The following is an 18,905-nucleotide window of genomic DNA, read 5'->3' on the forward strand; positions in this document are numbered from 1 at the left end:
TGTCATTGATGCTGATGACCAGATAGGTATCTGAGCGCACTTCCACAGTGCATTTTAAGGTGATGGCCAGTAGGAATGGTCAAGGACCGAACCAATCATCTAAGAGGAGAAGATGGAAAATAGAAAAGGCATGTCTTTAGCTTTCATCTGAAAGTAGGAAGATTTTTGGTAAGGCGAATATCAACTGGAAGAGAGTTCTACAGTAAACCAGCCTGAACAAAAAAAGAACATACTATGGCTTGGGAGCAACGAAATATATAACACGTTTATAGGTTTTACCCTCGACCAAAACACCTCTAAGCCAAGGTGACCTACAAGTTTGGGCATAGCACCAAGAAAAATGTTCTTTTCCTTGTACATCTTCTGGTCAGACTAGGATTGTGTTGCAACTGATCTTGCTAAACATGCTCACTTCTGCTCCGTGCACATCTGCGGGGACTTCCAGCCATTATGTTGAAGCGTATTCATGCTCCCAGACTGATAGGGTTGACTAACCAGGGAGTCTTCATTGACCGTCTTTATTGGAATACCAGTCAGCAATGGCTGAGTGTGCAGCCTACATACTGCAGCATGTTTAAAACTGGCTGCTGTTTCTGGTATTATCAGCGAGTGTTGAAAAGCCCAGTAGCCAAAATAGTGAGATACCACAGGAGAACATCAACATCGATTGAATTAGAAAATGTGGAAGGGTACAAAATTCACATGTAGAATTATTAGATCAATGCCAGATGGCTAAAACTGTGTGCACCCAGGACAATCGCAGACCTGCCATTGTGCAAAGTTACATCTAAATTCATGAGTACATGTGCATACCCTCCTAATAATGGAGTTCATTTAAACTTGATAAACCATGATTATTTTAATGATTTGTGTCTCTATTTTTCTTAATCATTGTAGTTCAATCATAAAAGTACAACATTCTTGACCTGTACTTAGGTCCTTCTTTACATTCTTATCACCCTCTCCTGCAGACTATTCACCAAGTGTACAGTCTCTAAAACAACTTTTACCAAATCTTTTCTCTTTTCTTTAGGTTCAGTCTCCTACCATGATCTCTCACTTGTCTCTAGCTTTCTTCCCAGAGTACTTCTTTCTCGCACAGTCCCAAACATGACAGTTGTATTTAGCTCTACCAATGAGACCTAGGAAATCACATGAATGATAATAATGTATTATATAGCTTTTCGCTGAAGTGCTGTACTTCGAATGTGTGATAAGTGTGTAACTTGTTCAAAGTCGGGACTCATTTATTATTTATTAACTTAGAAAGGCTGAGTTGGCCTTGCTGGGATTCCAATCTGCGACCTGCAGATCATGCACAAACACAGCAGAAAGTGCTCAACTCACTGAGCTGTCTTACAGGTTATACATTGCTGATGTTAACCAGCCTCTTCTCTGTATTCTAGTTGCTACAATAATATTTAAATACATCAATAGGTAGCCCCTTTGTATCTTTCTAAGACTTGTGAAACAGCTTTACCAATTCGCACTCTGTATTGTTCGTTTTAAGTTATCTCTCTAACATATTTTCAATATTAATGTAATGGGCAAAACTCCTTTTCCAGTAAGAGAGCTGAGCAAGTTAGGCATTCCAGGCTGATATCTGCAAGTCACAGGGCCAAACCCCAGCAAGGACAACTTATGCTTTGATCCTTCCAAGGTCATTAAACAAATACCAACCTCGATTGGGTACCAATAATCTCATACAAAACAATTTTTATGTAGAGATCTTCTGTGAAAGCACTATATAAATAAGAAGGTATTATTATTGTTATTTAAATTGAAGTTCTCTGACTTTTACATCTTTTCAAGACCACATCTGAAACTAAATTGCTTCTCTTCATGAATAGTGCAAAATGTTGTTGTCACATTTGTTGTCCTGCTCTCATTAAACATTACAAAGGGCATAGTGGCTGATATACTCTAGATGTTCTCGTCTGTTTCAACAGGTAGGTCTTGCATACATTTCCTGACTTGTACAAACTCCTCCAGTGTTTACCTCTTAGAACTATTTAGGATGGTGAACCCAGCAAATAGTCTGAGCTCTGTAAATGTAGGGATTTGAACGTACATTTTTCTTTTATATCTTAACTGGCTGAACTACCCGACTTCCCCCGGGATTTCAATTCTCAGATTTTTAGAATCGCTGATCAGTAAGTCTCACTTCAGTTTCTTCAGCAGTTTCATTGCTTTGTTTTTTAGCAGCACACATTCTCAGATGTAAGTCTTGCTTGAGTTTCTTCAGCAGTTTCATTCCTTCGTTGTTCAGCAGCACTAATTCTCTTAACAGCAAGTTGTGTTTCAGTTTCTACAGCAGTTTTGTTGCTTTGTTTTTAGCAACACAAATTCTTGAGCACTTTCATTGTTCTGTCTGAAAGCATGTTGAATTCTATCAGCTTCATGGTCTTGCGATCTACCTTCTTCAGATTGTTGATAGTGTTTCAGCTTTCAATGTTTTGTTTTGATTCGGGTGGGATTAAATATTGCTCTCTTTGGAAATAACTACAGGAGTCTAGGATAGGCCCCCTGCATCACCGTGCAGCAGATGTATGTTCTTAACTGGAAAACTGATCCATCAAAATCCACCTTTGCTTTTTGAAGCCTATAAGCAATTCAGCATACCCTCTGTCATATAAGGTGCTTCATCAAGGAACTAAAGCATTCTCCACAGCCCTCTTAAATAGTTCCTGGGCACATCTCTGCACAGCCGTCATACCGTCTCGTTTCCTTGTTCATCAAAGGCTAATTACACCAAAACCATGGTCTAACTTAATTCAGTGTGCTCGGCTCTAAATCAATCTCGCTGATCTAAATGAACGGGAATGATATGTGCATTCATGTTAGATGCTTCTCAGTGTTACATAGAACTATCCTGGTTGAGCTGGGGGTCTCAATTCATATGAGTAAGGAACAATTTGGGATACAGGCATTGGAGAGGAGCATAGCAGATGCATAAACCAGAACATTTGGATGCAATAATCTTCACTAACTTCAGCCTGAGGTTAATTCAACATCATTCATCATGATACTCTCCAAAGAATCTACCACACACATTTGGTTATGCTTCAGCTGAACCCTCTGAGATGTTGCCCGGGAGGCTTTTGGAGGGTCTGTAGCGCTGTTTAAAAAATGTTACAGTGCTGTCTGGAGTGCCGTGCCCCAAGGTGTGTTTAGGTTTGGGTACAAAGAAGAGAAGATATTACACCCAAGAGGAGGATGCACCTGTCTTGAAAAGCAAGTAATGTCTCATTGCAACTGGGTTGGGAATGTTCTCAAATGCATATCTGCTCAACTAAACGTTAAGTGAATTGAATATAGCAGCTAATTAGTGGTGGAAACACTGGAATGTGATGCGATCTTAAATGGACTTCTGAACGTGCCAGCGTAAGGAAGGGTTAAGTTGAACTAGATTACAGACTGTATATTTCAGCTGATGAACTGCTTCCTTTATGCGCAGAACACATTCAATATTACGGTGGGTTTGAAAAATGCACTGAAAAAAAACTTCTGCCATGTCATGCTTGAGCAGAATATCCCCTTACAGTTAATTTGCAACTCAGGATTTGTATTCAAACACAGTGTATGCCAATCACTGAATAGCCCGGGGGTAGGAAAAATAATGAAGACAATAAAACAAGCATTGTCAAAGCAATTAGTGTTAGCGTTTATTGCTGTTCTTTGTACTTTTATAGGCCCCAGGTGCAAGGAGGAGAGTGCAATGTTTCAAAGGAGGATCCGATGAAGGGTGTGGGTGTGCAAGCAAATGAGAAGGAAGTAGAATAGAGCAAGGGAGGAAACAATTGACAGAGGGTGCCATCGATGATGAGCAAGAGGAAATATGAGCGAGAAAGGTTGAAAGGGTAAGAAATAAAGCGAGTGTGAGAGAGGAAGGATGAGAGGGGGTAGAGCATGGGGGTGGGTGGTTGTAGGGAGAGTGGGGGTAGAGATTTGTAGAGAGAGAGTGTGAGGGTAGGGTGTTTGGGGATAGAGGGAGGGAGTGGGAGGTAGGGTGGGTGGTTGGGGAAAAGGTGTGGGAGGATAAGGTGGATAGGTGGGGGTACAGTGGATAGGTGGGTTAGAGGCAGTGGAGGTAGGCTGGGCAGAGGTAGGGTGGGTGTGGGTAGGGAGATGTGCGGTAGGTAGGGAGGTTGGGGTTGGAGAGAGTGGGGGTGGGTGGGGTAGGTGGTGGGTACAGTGTGGGGATAGGGTGGGTGGTGGTAGAAAGTGTGGAGATTGGGTGGGCGGGCGGGATGTATATTGTGGGGTAGGGCGGGTTGTGTACAGGGAGTGGGCGTAGGGGTGGGAAGGGATGGACAGAGTGGGGGTAGGGTGGTGGGTGGGTGTAGAGAGTGGAGGTAAGGTGGGTTTGTGGGAGTAGAGAAAGTGAGGGTAGGGTGGGTTTGTGGGAGTGAGGGTAGGGTGGATGAGTACATTTGGGACAGTGGGAGTAGAGAGGGGGAAGTATGGTGGGTGCAGGTAGATGTAGCGGGTGTAGGGTGGAATGCGACTGTAGAGAGAGTGGGGGTAGGGTGGGTGGCCGGGTAAAGTGAGCAGAGGTAGGGTGGGTGGAGGTAGCAAGAGTAGACTCTCTATAGGGCAAGTATCTGATACTGCCTTGTCCGTGTGTTTCTAGAGTACTGGAAAGTCGGCAGAGGCGATAGTACATATTGCTATCGGTGATGTCATCAAGGTAGTTCTGCAAAGTTTGGACTCCATGCAAACAAGCGCTTTGGCACCAAGGGATCTGAAAGGCTAATGCATTTTACAGAAAGTCTCCCCGTCACTGTGACCCTGAGCTTACCAGTTGGTGTTGCCAGATAGATCCAACGAGATGCTGACCATTGAAGGAGGCATAGCCCAAGAGTCTTGCCTCTTTTAGATGCCTATTCATTAGTAATGGTTGTTGCTCTTCATGGGTTGCGTATCTTAAGACTTCCTGAACAAACATGGGTCGCTGATGGTTTTGGTGCATAGCAGTTGAGTACACTGGTCTCTTCAGGTTAGTCACTTTCTTTGTTCGTATTTGAGCTTCCAGGACTATCCAGATTTGTTACTTGAACTTTGTTGAGATGGTCCCATAAAAGAAAGATGAGTAAACAAAAATATGTTATGTCACGTGAGATCCAGGTTGTGGTATTGGACTATTGTGTATGATGGTTTCAGCAGGGTTGGGTTAGGTGAGTTTTCAAAAAACTTTTATTTTTTTAAATGCTTGATGGACTCCTTTCAGTTTTCTTAAACCATTTCATTTAAAATTTTAATTTCATTGCACTTATAATGTAATAGGCAGATATTTTATTGCTTGAAATTTCACTTTTAGAACCCCACAAAACCTCAATGTCAGACTTGCTTTGTTTCTTTGTTGGCTTTGCCATTCACTATACTTATCCGCGTAGGCTCTTTGTGACTAGTGCAAATGCTGTCAAAAACAAATTAGCCATGGTCTGTTTGCTGATGTTGTGTTTTCTGTGCATTTTCTATTTTATACGTTGGAGGGTGGTGTTTGGGGGCAGCGTGTCAAGCGCAATGAAGCATATTGTGGCAGCCATTAGTGATCAAAGACATATTCTATGGTCTACCAAAAAGGGGTCTCCATTACTGGTATAGCCCATCAATCTTGCAAAGTACTTGCAGTTGAGTTCGAGAGTAGTGCTGCATTATAGCGCTACATCCCCAGTGTGCTTCTGGGACACAGTGCATGCAGGAGCATCATCCCTCAGCTTGCCGTGCATGCATTCCCCCCAATATCAAGATGGCTGCCACCGTGACTATAGCTACAGGCAAGATGTCACTTGATACCAACACCAGCTCCCATTGGCTGGAGCCAGCACTAATGATGACTCCCACAATGTGAATCGAGGTCAAATGAGCTCTCTGGAGCTCTCCGCTGCTCGTCGCTGCAGGCACTACCTTGAATTAAGATAGCCGACGCAAAGCCCCCTGATCACAAAGGTAAGACCCATGTGCTTCCTTGCACTGCAGGCGCTTATGTGGAATTTCGTAATGGCGTGGGGTGACTATTTTGCCCAAGACACTCCCCCGTCCCCTGCCCGACTCCCTTTCTCCCACCTGGAGTTGTTTGGCACGGTCAAGCTCAATTTGCACTCCGCAACTGAAGCCCCAGTAAGAGACCTTTAACTACTAGCGCACAGAGCCATTAGCCTTCTCCAAATCCACGGCTCATCCCATGTACCAGAAGTTTGCACTTCTGTTTGGTCATTCCAACCGACTAACATCATTGCAGCACAGGAACTTGCCTTCCACTACGGCCGGCACGCCCCATTATGTCAGTAAGCTTGATAAGCCTACTGCCCTTGCAAATGCCATCATACCAACCTACCGTGATGCACCTAGGTTAGGTGGAGCTAGTGACTGTATCCACAGCATGAGCAGTCTACCTACCTTTCCTCCACCCTTCAGGGGTTTATCACTCCGAGGAAAGAATATCCATACGCTACCATTTCAAGTGAACCCTATTGGTCCAACCTCTAAGGCCACCCCTGAGATTCAGTCCCTGCTCCCTCCTGACGCTCGCCATCCACCTCTTCCAGAACTCTAAGATCAAAAGCTTCCACCATTGTCATAGCCAGAAATGCTGGATTAGGCATGAGGATCAAAAGATTATTCCCTGCACACCTCCCGTCTTTTACACAAGAGGTTTAACCAATTGAGCATTCAAACCTACAACAGATACCCCCCTTCAGCCACCAATACATGTAATACTAATGATGTCCCGAAGTTTTTGCCTATCCCCCCAGTTGAGGAACCCTCACGTATGCAAGGAACCTACCCCCTTCCTCCGCCATCCCACCGAACAGCAGCCGAGTCTGACCCTCTCTCAGCTCTCCTTCTGCCCACAGGTTCACACGGCTAACTTCAGCCTGAAAGGGACTGACCTTCAAATTATAATCTGAATGCAGCCAAGATGCGTGACACACATAGCACACCCTCACCCTCACCCTCCACTAACCAACAAGGACTCCCTCAATGCCATATGCTTCAAGGATCGCTCATCAATGCCAGATCACTGCCAGCACACACTTAGACATCAATTACCTTATCTCGTCTCAACAACTAGACCTACTAGCAATCACAGAAACTTGGCTCTGCCAAGCCGCAGGCCCAGCACTGTCTCTAGCTCTTCCTGAAGGCTATACTATATTAAGATGTGATACATTGGATTCCAGATGTGGAGGAGTGACTCTTCTTTATAAGGAATCGCTCTCAATAAGACCTTTCAATCCTTCTACAGAAGGGCACTGTGAGCACGTTTCCATTAAACTGGCAACCTCCCCCTCAGACTCTATCACTACGCACATCCTATACCGCCTGGGACCATAGCTGGATTGTAAGAAGACCATCCATGCCCCCTCCCACCCCCCCTTGGCTGACTCTCACCCTGACCCAGCCCACTCCAAGCTCCACTCTGCTATCTCCGATAATCTTGATATCCTTGCCCTTGTCATGAGAATCTGCCTGAAGCCCAAAGCCAAGTGCAACTCCTGGTACGACTCAGACCTCGTCACCCTAAAACGAAATTGCAGGGTGGCCGAAAGGAAATGGCGTGCGTCATGTACATCCTCTGACAAACTGACCTGCCGCCTGCTGCAAAGGCAATACCGCTCTCTGTCTTAACCAAGAAGAGAGCTCATATCCAAGCCTGCATCTCTGCGGCATCTAACATCTCGGCCGAACTCTTTCAAATCTGCAAGGAACTGGCCAATCCTGACGCAGTCTCTACCTCTCTTGTCCCTTCCCAGGCTCTCTGTGCGGCACTGGCCTCTCGTCTCGTCTCAAAAACTCAGGACATCCTGTCTGCACTCTCCTCCTATCCTCTCCCTTACCCCTACTCCTCGCTCCTCCTCTGGCCTTTTTACAGCCACCCCTCCTCCCTCCTTCTCTTCCTTTCCCCTTTTCTTCACAGACACGGTTTCTAGACAAGTCCAATCTATGAAAGTCTCGTCAAAACAGGTTTACCCCTGTTCTTCCAAAACTATCAAGGACCACATTGTCTCCCTGGCTCCTGCCCTGGCTGATCTCTGCAACAACTCCTTCCCCACTGGAGTCTTCCCATCCCCCCTGAAGCACTCCCTTGTGCACCCCATTTTTAAGAAACCTTCTGCTGACCCCACTTGCCCGGCTAACTTATCGCCCAATCTCTATCACTCCCTTCCTGGGCAAGCTCCTGGAGAAACTGGCCATCTCCCAGCTGAATCTCCATAGTGAATGTGTTGGTTGTCTTCATGACCATCAGTCTGGCTTCAGAGCTGCCAGAAGCACGGAAACTGCTCTCCTGAGCATCTGTGAAGACCTGCTCTCCAACCTTGATTCTAACACCTCTTGCGTCCTCATCCTGCTTGATCTCTCTTCTGCCTTTGATACTAACCATCATGCTATCCTGATCAACCGTCTCCGTGATAACCTGGGTATCGCTGGTCAGGCTCTGGCGTGGCTGACCTCTTTCCTCTCTGACCGACCCTCCCAGGTCCAACATGGGTCCTTCCTCTCCTCTATCTTCTACTCTACCTGCGGTGTCCCCCAGGGGTCTAACCTCTCTCCCTGGCTTTTCAACCAATACCTGGCACTCCTTGCTCACCACATCGCCACTCTCTGGCCCAACTTCCAATGCTATGCGGATGACACCCAGCTCATTTTCAGGCTACCCTCTGCCTCCTCCTCCCCGTCCCTCATCTCTGACTGTCTGCTATCCAGGAGTGGTGTGCCGCCAATGACCTCTGCCTTAATGCCAGCAAGACTGAGATTCTCCTCATCGGCAAACCGACTCCTTCCTTCCCTGTAGCTCTCTGGCGGGCTTCTCTTGGTCCTCCTCCTGCTCCCACCTTTGAGGCTAAAAACCTCGGGGTCATCTTCGACTCCACACCCTCCTTCTCTCCTCACATCTCTGACGTCTCTAAGAAGTCACACTACCAGCTGCACCTCTTCCTTTCCTCTCCTTCCCCGAGAAGCTCACTGTCTCCAGAGCCCTGGTTCTCTCTAGGCTGGACTATTGTAACAGCCTCTATCTAAATCTGCCTGCCTCTACTCTCTGCCCTCTGCAACTTACCCAGAACAGGACTGCGAGACTTCTCCTTGGCCTCAAGCCCAGGGATCGTATCTCTCCAGGACTGAAATCTCTGCACTGGCTCCAAGTGGCTGCGAGGATTATGTTTGAAACCCTCCGCATTGTCCACAAGGCCTTCTGGGGCCTGGGGCCGCAATACCTTCAACTCTCTCTTCCTAAATACCTTCCTTCCCGAGCCCTTCGCTCATCCGCCTCAAACTCCCTCAGGGTCAGTCGCTTCTCCAAGCAACAAGTTGGTGGTAGATCTCTCTCTTCGGCAGGGGCCCCCCTCTGGAACAGCCTTCCTACCTCCCTGAAACTTGTGGAGAACCATCTCCGGTTCCGGAAGCACCTTCTAACCTTCCTGTGGGCTTCTCCTTTGTCTCCCCCTTTCCCCTGCTGAATTCCTGGGTGAAACTGCACCGGGTACCTAGCCACCCTGCCTGATCTCGGGGCCCAGGCACCGCCAGCTGCACACCTGCACTGCCTCCCTGGCAACCCCTGCACCTGGGGACTGTTTTCTGTATCCCTTCAGTCCCCGTACCAGCACTTATGTCTGCACTTACCTTGCACTTGCCACCTCTGGCTGTTTATTATCTTATTTTTTCTACTACCCCTTGTACTGCAAATTCCCCTCTCCTTTCCCCCACGCACTTTTCCCTTTTCCCCCTTCCCATGCACTTGCGCGATCTGAATGACACCTGGCCTAGTAAGATCGTTGTCTTTCTTCCCGTTGTTCCCCCTCCCTTGCCTCGTCGCGCCTCGAAACACTTGTGTATAGGTGCGTTATAAATGCCATATCATATTATATATCATATATATCACGGTTGGGGATAACATAAAGCCAACTTCGAGAGTTATACTTCTTGGGGACTTCAATCTAGGCCTCTAACCCTATAGACTCGGGAGCCACAGCAATAGCCAATACTCTCTCGGACATCGGATTTAAGCATTGCGTGTCTCCTCTACCCACAATAAAGGCAGAACCTTGGACTGAGTAGCTGACATGAATAGCCATATCTCTATCACGTCTAACACCCCATGTCCTTGGTCTGACCATCACATCTTGGTCTTCAGCTTCCCATCTCAGAAACAAATGGGACCACCTTTGCCCATGCTACCACCTTCACTTGCCCGCAGTTCTCGGAAAATCTCCAAAGAATCGATTTCCCCCTCCTCCTGCCCCTCAGCCCAGCACACCTAGACTATTCCGACCCGTAAATTCTAGTAGAGCTTTACATAAGCACCCTTACGAATGCAATTAACACAGTGGCCCTGCTCCTGACAAGAAAGCTAAGTGGACAGGGCACTCCAACCCTTGGTTCACCCCAGTTCTCCATTCCTTGAGGGCAAAGAAGAGATGAGTGGAGGCCATGTGGAAGAAAGACCCATCTGAACGCCTTAAAAAGGCCTTCAACAAGACTTCGATAGAATACAAACAGGCCATCGTAGCTGCCAAAGCAGAAGTCCACAACATAAGAATCTCCAGAGCTAACTCCAATTCACAAGAAGACCAGACCTGGTGCTCTAATATTCAGACCGCCATGTGAGCAAAAATACTATCACTACAACAAAAAATAGAACATAAACAAGTATTGACCTGCTCATTGCTCTCTTGACCTCCCTCCCATCACTAAAACTCACGCTGCACCCCCTTCCAATTCAGAGAGGTCTCAGAAATAGAAAGTGCTAACCATCTCAGCAAGCCCAAACCTTCGAGATGCAAAGGGGATATATGCCCAGCATCTATCATCAAAGACTGCGCTGAAGAATTACTTCCTTTCATTACAAAGTTTATCAACGCTTCATTTTCCTCTAACTCAGTCCCGGCTAACCTAATAGAATCTTGGGTCCTGCCCCTATTGAAGGAACCCCTACTTGACCCAGCTGCTCCAAATAATTACCATCCCATCACAACGGTATCATTCTTGCTGAGGATCTTGGCTAGAGAAACCTACAACTAGATCAAACACCACCTCGAAACAAATCACATTCTAGGGACACAGCAATCAGGCTTCCGGCCAGGTCATGTCACTGTCGGCCCTATAAGAACTAAAAATCCAACTTGATGCCCTCAGACGAAGGCAAACCAGCACTTCTCCTCTTTCTTGACCTATCGGCCGCCTTTGACTTGTAAATAACAAAACCCTGTACCACCACTTGACCACATTTACCAATTTCTCACTTGAAGCAGCTTCCTGGATATTCTCCTTCCTTGAAGGTAGGACAATGCAAGTCTTCTCAGACATAGCAAGTGCCCCCCCCCATACCCATTCCATGGGGGTCCCACAAGGTTCATGTGTGTCCCCTTCCTTGTACAACATTTTCACCAAACCCTTATTTGACCTCTTGGATAACATCGGCATCTCTCAAACCAACTATGCTGAGGACACCCAAATCATCCTACCCCTGTCAGGCTTTTATGAGGAAGACTTCCGCCTGGTCAACAAAATCTACTCCATAATTCAGGCTTGGATGGCCGCTAACCACCTCTGCTTGAATGACGAAAATACAGTGATCCTGCTGGTTTGCTCACCTGGCACGCTCTGAAAACTCCCCCCTCAATTCACCTTCTCAATTGATGGTACCCCCATCTCTGTCTCAACGTCGGTAAAAACACTAGGCGACCACTGGATGCTGCCCTCTCGCTCACTAAACAAGAAAGCGCAGTCGCTTCCTGTGCAGCTTACACCACCAGGCTGATCAATGCAGCTACAGAATTCCTGACCCCAGAGAGCTGCCTGACTATTGCCAGAGCCATCACTGGCAAAGACTGGATTAATGTAATGTCCTTTTCAACGGGACATCCAATCAGAACATCAACAAATCACAGATAATCCAGAACAATGCTCTCAGGGCAGCACTGAACATTCCCAAAAGAGACCACATCTCAGCTGCGAGGAAGAAGGCTCATTGGCTACCAATCAGGGAAAGGATTGTCTTCAAAACTGTGTCACCCACAAATGCTTGAGTAACACAGCCCCACAATACCTGGCGTAGAAAATTTAAATGGCCAAATTCATCAGACCGGTAAGGTCCTTCTTGCTCATTGTCTGGTCCCGCCTAAAGTAAAAAAAAGCTAAAGGAGGAGTACGTTTCCCTACAGTAGCGGTAAACCATTGGACTGCCCTCCCCAAGACACTAAGAGCAGAAGAATCATATTGGGCCTTCCGGAAAGACCTGAAAATGTGGCTCTTCGCATAAAGGGCGAGGTACCGCACCTTCCATCCTCTGATCACAGCCATCTTTCCCTTGCGTAATTTCATGCTCTATGGTTCCGTCTCCATGTGTGTATTGGTGCGATTTGTCTCCACTGTTATAAGATTGTATCAAGTAACTGGTTGCAACAGCGCCCTGATGCCCCTGGGCTGAGGCGCTTTACAAATAAAATAAATAAATACCATACAGTCCTTGGAAGCAGGATTTGCTTATGTCTGCCAAGTCCAAACGAGTCGCTGTTCTTGGTTTAGCATTCTGTTTCTAAATAGCTGTTGCAACAACTGAGTGCTTGTTTAGTTTGGTTCTCATCCCAAGTAACTCTTGATCCAAATGTCATCTTCTGTGTCCGACTTCTGCCTCTAATTCAGGTTCTAATATCACAGGAACAATTGCACTGAAAATGAAGCAATACAAATAAAGAGGTAAATTACCTAATTTTACAAGTAATGTAAACAGTAAAACATACGAAATTATAAACGATGAATGACAAAAGTTTTTTTTTTTATAAATAAAATCCAGAATTCTGTGCAAATGTGTTTGTTTTAAGAATATTTTTAATTCCTTTTTGATTCAGCTGTACCCGTGAAACCCTATAAGGCATCCCCTCCCTGCTAAACCTATTATCCCAATATTTTCACTTGCAGTATTTCTTTCTATCCCGACATGCCACCCCAAGAATAATTTCAAACCTCATCTACCCTCTGCACCTGATCTAAATCATACTGATCCCAACCCGGAGTGCTTTTCTTTTTCTTTTGAACTTTACATTGTTCTTTTTTAAATATTAAAGTAGTGATATTTGTGGTTCCTTTATTTTTACCTATGTTATTTTCAATACGTTTTTTGATTGTTTTCTGTATTCATTTTTGCAGTTTATTTTTTTTCTGGGTACCATAACTCCTGACATTAGTGGATGTTGGGCTCTGTGTGAACAAGGAAGCATGGGGGCATTGGTAATGAACTTTTAAAGTCTTGGTTCAGAAAATCCTTTGCACGCTTGGGTGTGGACTCTACCTACAGACGTAGGTGGACAAAACACCTTGACACTGTTACCTTCACATTATATTTTCACACAATGCTTTTTTGTGGGAGATTCAGTTTTGTATTGTCCCATAGTGGACCCAGAGTTCTTAGTCGCTTTGTTGACTAGGAGAACTGATTCAAACTGTTGATTCTAAAATAACAGGATGCAAAACGTAATTATCCAGGTTGATACATATGGCTCCATGCCTGTTGCTTTGGTAACCAACAGAACCCAATAGTCACACATGCATCCTTCAAATCAATCTTACACAAACACAGCAACATTTGTTTACAAATATCTAATTTGATACCTTTTTTGTTTTCTAGGAACTCCTCTGTATGCTGCTCACTTCCGTCCAGGACAGTTTGTTGATGTCACTGCAAAAACGTAGGTCCATTTTTTTTATTTTTCTTCTCATGAAATGTCTAGGTTATTTCTTAGCTGCTCACTTTTAAGCAGCACTTATTCTCTGTGCACCATAGATGCAGCATATTTAGGATCTTTGGTACAGTTATAATGTGGGACCCATGAAATGAATGCATTCAAATAAAGAACCTCCTTTTATTACTTGCTCAGTTTGGGGCTCAAGTTGCCAGGGACACTGAGCAGCTTCTGCAGCCATATTTGTGAGTTCTCATATAGTGCTAGAGCAGCGAGGCAAACCAGCAATCTATTACTATTGTTAAAGTATCTCTCTCTTTATCAAGAGCTGCTGCCATATATTTGTATGGTACGCATATATGCATAAAATAGAGACTCTTCATCATGCAAAGGGGGTTGTCTGCACCATTAAGGTGGATCCATATTTGAAACCAGCTGCTGCCATTATTTGTTTTTTGAGCTTTATGAAAAGACATTTTAGTAAATGATGGTTGTGATTATGTTTAATATACAGTTTTATGATTTGTTTCTCAGTTTTTAAGCAGTCTCTTCAGAGCTTGTATACGTTTGGAGACATGATGTGGCATTACAATATGCACACTAATGCAGCAAGAGAACAATTCACAGTACATACTTTCATACACATTAAAGTAAATTGAAAGGCTGAGGACAAGTGATGCAACATTCCCTTTGGAAACCGATTATTATGCAAGAATCTGCCACTCAGTAGTGAACCTTTTTAAACCTAGATTATTTTGTGATGGGTGTAAACATTAGCATGTCCCTCAGAGGCAACAGAATGTGATTCATAGTGCCACTGTGGCACCCATAGTCTATTAAACCATTATACTAAGATTCAAAAAGCAATATATTTAGTTTTCTGTAGTTCCACCTTAAAAAGGAATATGTTTGTCTTATCAAATTCTCTGATCTTAATGCGTAGGTTCTGTCATAATGTCATGTAATGGAATACAAACTACTTCTTAAATTTGTTGTATTGAAACTTCATCATGTGCTCAGTACCAAGCCTGCATCCTTTCTGCACTTGCTACTTCTTTGTCTGCACAAGCATACTGTGAATGCCACACTGTCTGTTTCAGATATTTGCTTGTCAGAGTGTGAGTAAACCTACAGTACACATTATTTTGTTGCTTTTCTAGTAAGAGGTTACTCATATGTGCAATTTCATTTCCATTATACATTTGTCTCCAAAAGGGACTGGAGTACTTGCACTGTGTAATGGCTGCACATGGGAGACTTCAGCTGGAATACATGAGGGGTTATATCCCTGCAGGGCATTCTCTCCACATGTGTCCTCAAACGTTTTCCCTTCTCTCCGGTTTTATCTCACAGGATTTTAATTCTGTCACTGAAGGGGAGGTCTGCTATTCAGACCCCTCTTTCATAAAATTACAAAAACATGGTCTGCATGTGCCATGGTGGCTGCTAGAGTTGCACAATTTTAAAACCACAGCAATTTGATATTGTACTAGTGTCGGCCTTGTGAGCAGGACTGCAGCTATTACAAGACTGATTTGGATTGTCTGACCTAACTGTGGAACAATGTCCAGGATGCTGCCTCTTTGATTCTCTTGCAGAAATGTTAATAACTTCCCCCAAGTTCCCTGAAATACTGCCTAAGGGACCTTTTGGGTACTGATGACTCAAAGGCAGCACAGACATAACAAAGGCACTCTCATACCTGGGTGCTGACTACTGGAGTAACATTGAAATTAGCAGGCATGAGAAGGAGGCAAGGTTGTTGTAGCCAGATGGGAGAGGTGGGCTGAGAGAAGGATCCAACCATCTTGGTTTCTATTGGGACTCTCTTCCTTTTCCTGTACCCCCCATTTCCTGAAGGCAAGTGTGTGATGTCATAAGTCAAAGGGCACTTGTTACAACAACAGGAATTGGACTCCTAACAGCAGGCTTGCGCTGGGCCAATCCCCTGTGTCAATGTGCCTTTAAAATGAGAGGGACATCCCCTAATTGTTAGATTCATCTTTCGACTGTCAAGAGGAGGATACACTTTTGTACCGCTGTTGGTAGTGCAGTGCATTCCAAAGTCCTCTGCCATAGAGATGAAAACAAAAGAAAGGCATCTACGGCAGAGGGGGGAGCTCTGTTACCTAATCATTCCCAGGAAACCGTGGGGGATGACTAATGCTGGACCGCAGAATTTATACTGGCATCCCTCGAACTGGCTCTTTTTCACTGGAAGTGAAGAATCCCCTATAGGTGTAACCCACAGGATACAGAAGGCCTCAGCTTGGAGCCCCTGGATTGAGACTCCAGCTATCCCTGCATCTCTCAGAACCACAATTACGCTTATTTGGGCACCTACAATGCTGTCGAAGCTGCTGCCTGGGAACCACAGGAGTCCTCCCCGACCCTGATGCCCAACTCCCTTCATATCTCAGAGTTATGCATGAATCTGAAGCTTTCCCATCTCCGCATCTGAGACACTCTGAGCCTTCTAGCATCCCCAACTCTACACCACTGCCTGGTCACAAGCTCCTCCCAGCCCGATGATGAGGATGAGGCTGCTGCTGCTGCTGCACCCCGACACTCTGTTGAGCAAGCCAAGCCTGCTTGCTGCCAAAGGCAAGTCCCTGCTCCTCTAGACGGAAGCCATAGAGTGTAATTCCATCGCCACTGACCCGACATGGCCTGCCGTCCCAAGCGTCTGACCTGCTTCCGCTGCTGAAAAGCACTGGATCGTGGGACCCATTGCCGTTTCTTCTGGACTCTACTCCAGCCCAGCACCGAAAATGTCCAGGCTCCCGGGTTCAATGCTGAAAGAAGGTACTCTAAAGAGGCTGGATCTCCCGTCCCACAATTGGGAGCATAGTGACATTTAATCCCTGCGTCGCTACCTTTTTTTCCAAGGCAATTGACATTCTTGCCTATTCTTATTGCCTGAACAACCCTGCTCATCTACCCATAATGCCCTTTCACAAAGGTCTGCATTCTCTGTTTCTTCTGCAAGGGTGGGTTTTCTCAGTGTTTTCTGATTAGTTGTCTGCATTTAATTGTTTAATTAAAGTATGTAAATAATTATAGAGCGTTGATAGGAAATTCTTTTATTTTGGAATCATTGTACTAACATGGTCTAGGTTGCACATCCCTCCTGAAGATAAAAACTGCGTTCCAACAAAAGGTGAAGGAGTTTTACCTTTGGAGCTGTGCCTGTTTAACCTTTGAGTGGAATAACTGCTGGTTTACTAGTAGTATGGGGCTGCTTAGGCTGTATAGCCACTACTCATGCCTTTAATCCTTCAGAGCAGCAGTCATTTCGTCACAACTTGTGTCACACTCTGTATGTTCTGTGTGTCACTTCCATTTAGGGACCTCCAGGCATGTGTGTCACTCGAGGGCCTACTTTAATACATCCACTAGAGTTTCTTGTAGTAAAAGGTGGGTGTGTTATTCATTTGTATTACAGGCACACTCTGCTGGACTGTTTTGCAACATTGGCTGAAGTCAGACAAGACACAATCAATTGTCAAAAACCATTTTCCATCTGGCAGAGGAGAACCCAGAGAGCCCTTTTTTAAGTCTATTTCCAGTAATCTAACTGTGAAGGCCAGGAGCATGCTACCCAGCATGCTACCAGGTCATCCGTCTGCCTTGGCGCATGCAGACTGAGGGACTCCCATTCTTCAGAAGTTTGGTCTTGGTGAAAACATATTTAAATGGCTGGCGTTTACCAGTTAATTTTACACCATGGCTTGCTTCTGTGAGTTTCAATGTTGCAATGCCACTAGACTCGAGTATGAAAACATTTTATTGGGAGGCCTCCCCTCCTACAAATAACCCTAAATGTAGTGAATACTAGTGCTGCCCCCTTTACCTGACCTACACAGTCCGGCAACCCTCAAAGGGCAGAAGTGGGTTGGTTCTATGGGACCAGTAAAAAACAGAGCAAAGCTTTGTTAAGCCCTTAGGTCCCACTGGCAGATAGCACAGTATGCAGTTACGCCAATAGAAACAACACCACACAATCAGAATTCAAAATCTCTTGAAGAGAAAGGTACTCGACTTGCTGCTCAAGCGTCAAAGAAAAAGTAGGAAGATCGATTCTCAGAAGACTATGCGCTTGAGCTGTGGTGTTATTGATGGATTAGACTAGTGACGGAAATCTAAGTAACTTAGTTTGAACTACACGTTATTCCCAGGCATGATAGGATTGATCGTTTATCATGTTTATGTGTAAGTATTGCTGCTTGAGCGTTTTCAGTTTGGTGATTAAAGGATAGTAAAGCAATATGCTCTCGATACAAAATTGTTGTTCTGCTTCATGTTGAAGTCATGGTGTATGATCCCTTCCCTTATTGCTGCATTTGAGTGTGCCCTTCTCCAGTGTTACCTCCTTCTTATTCTTGAACTGGCACTTGTTTGAACCTTTGTGAGGAGGATTATAGCACACCTGCTTATTAGCTTTTAAACGGTAGCTGCAAGTTGAGCGCCAGAGGTTCGCCAGCAAGTTCCTTCAACCGATGATCTTGGGGGACACGTTCTCGTTGCTGTGGGAGGGACCAGTCCTAAACCCCCCCCCTCCGTTTCCAATCCTTTTAAGTGTGATCAACACACTGACTCTGCCACTGCAGGATGATACTCATTGGCCGGGCATGGCCAAGGCAGATCTGGTATCCAGACTTACTACAGCTGTCAGTGGCCTAGTCCATAAAGCTATTGCTGTCCCCGGACCTTCTCGTCAGAGAAGGGGGGGCAATTCTGCATCACGACCCAGAGTCTCTGAACCTGAGGGCATGGCTCCTGCAGCCCTAGAGTTTGGAGGTTATGGTTTACCCGCAGAATGTAAGGACATCCTTGCCAGAGCCATAGCCTCATCAACGTTGAAGTGCTATGGACATATCCAGGTACACCAGGTCCCCGGGCAGACCTTTGCTGTGGTCTCACAGGCTTGCTCGTCAAGGAGTTCCTCAAGGAGCTCTTCAGGACTTTCCCACTGGTGGAGGCTCCTGCCCCGACTTGGGAGCTCAATGTTCTGCTAAATAAGCTCATGGAGGCTCCTTCAAACCTATGCATCAAGCTCCGCTCAAGTTTCTCTCGTGGAAGACTGCTTTCCTCGTGGCAATCAACTCGGCCAGGCATTTTGGGGAGATTCAGGCCCTGTTTTACAAGCAGCCTTACTTGTCTTTCCACGCTTCAATGGTGGTACTGCGTACACAGCCCACCTTTATGCCAAAGGAATTC

The 18,905-nt window shown here is 45.4% G+C and overlaps 1 protein-coding gene across 1 annotated transcript in view; it reads left to right on the forward strand.

The window, feature by feature from the left end:
• MRPL3 (mitochondrial ribosomal protein L3) overlaps nucleotides 1–18,905 on the forward strand; it is a 440,961-nt gene that overhangs the window by 136,934 nt on the left and 285,122 nt on the right. The window contains exon 6 of the mRNA XM_069648722.1: nucleotides 13,631–13,691. Coding sequence (XP_069504823.1) covers nucleotides 13,631–13,691 — 61 coding nt within the window. The remainder of the gene's footprint in view (nucleotides 1–13,630; nucleotides 13,692–18,905) is intronic.

This window comes from Ambystoma mexicanum, chromosome 2q (genome assembly GCF_040938575.1).
Source record: "Ambystoma mexicanum isolate Mex_15411 chromosome 2q, UKY_AmexF1_1, whole genome shotgun sequence".
In the NCBI taxonomy this organism is placed as follows: Eukaryota; Metazoa; Chordata; class Amphibia; order Caudata; family Ambystomatidae; genus Ambystoma; species Ambystoma mexicanum.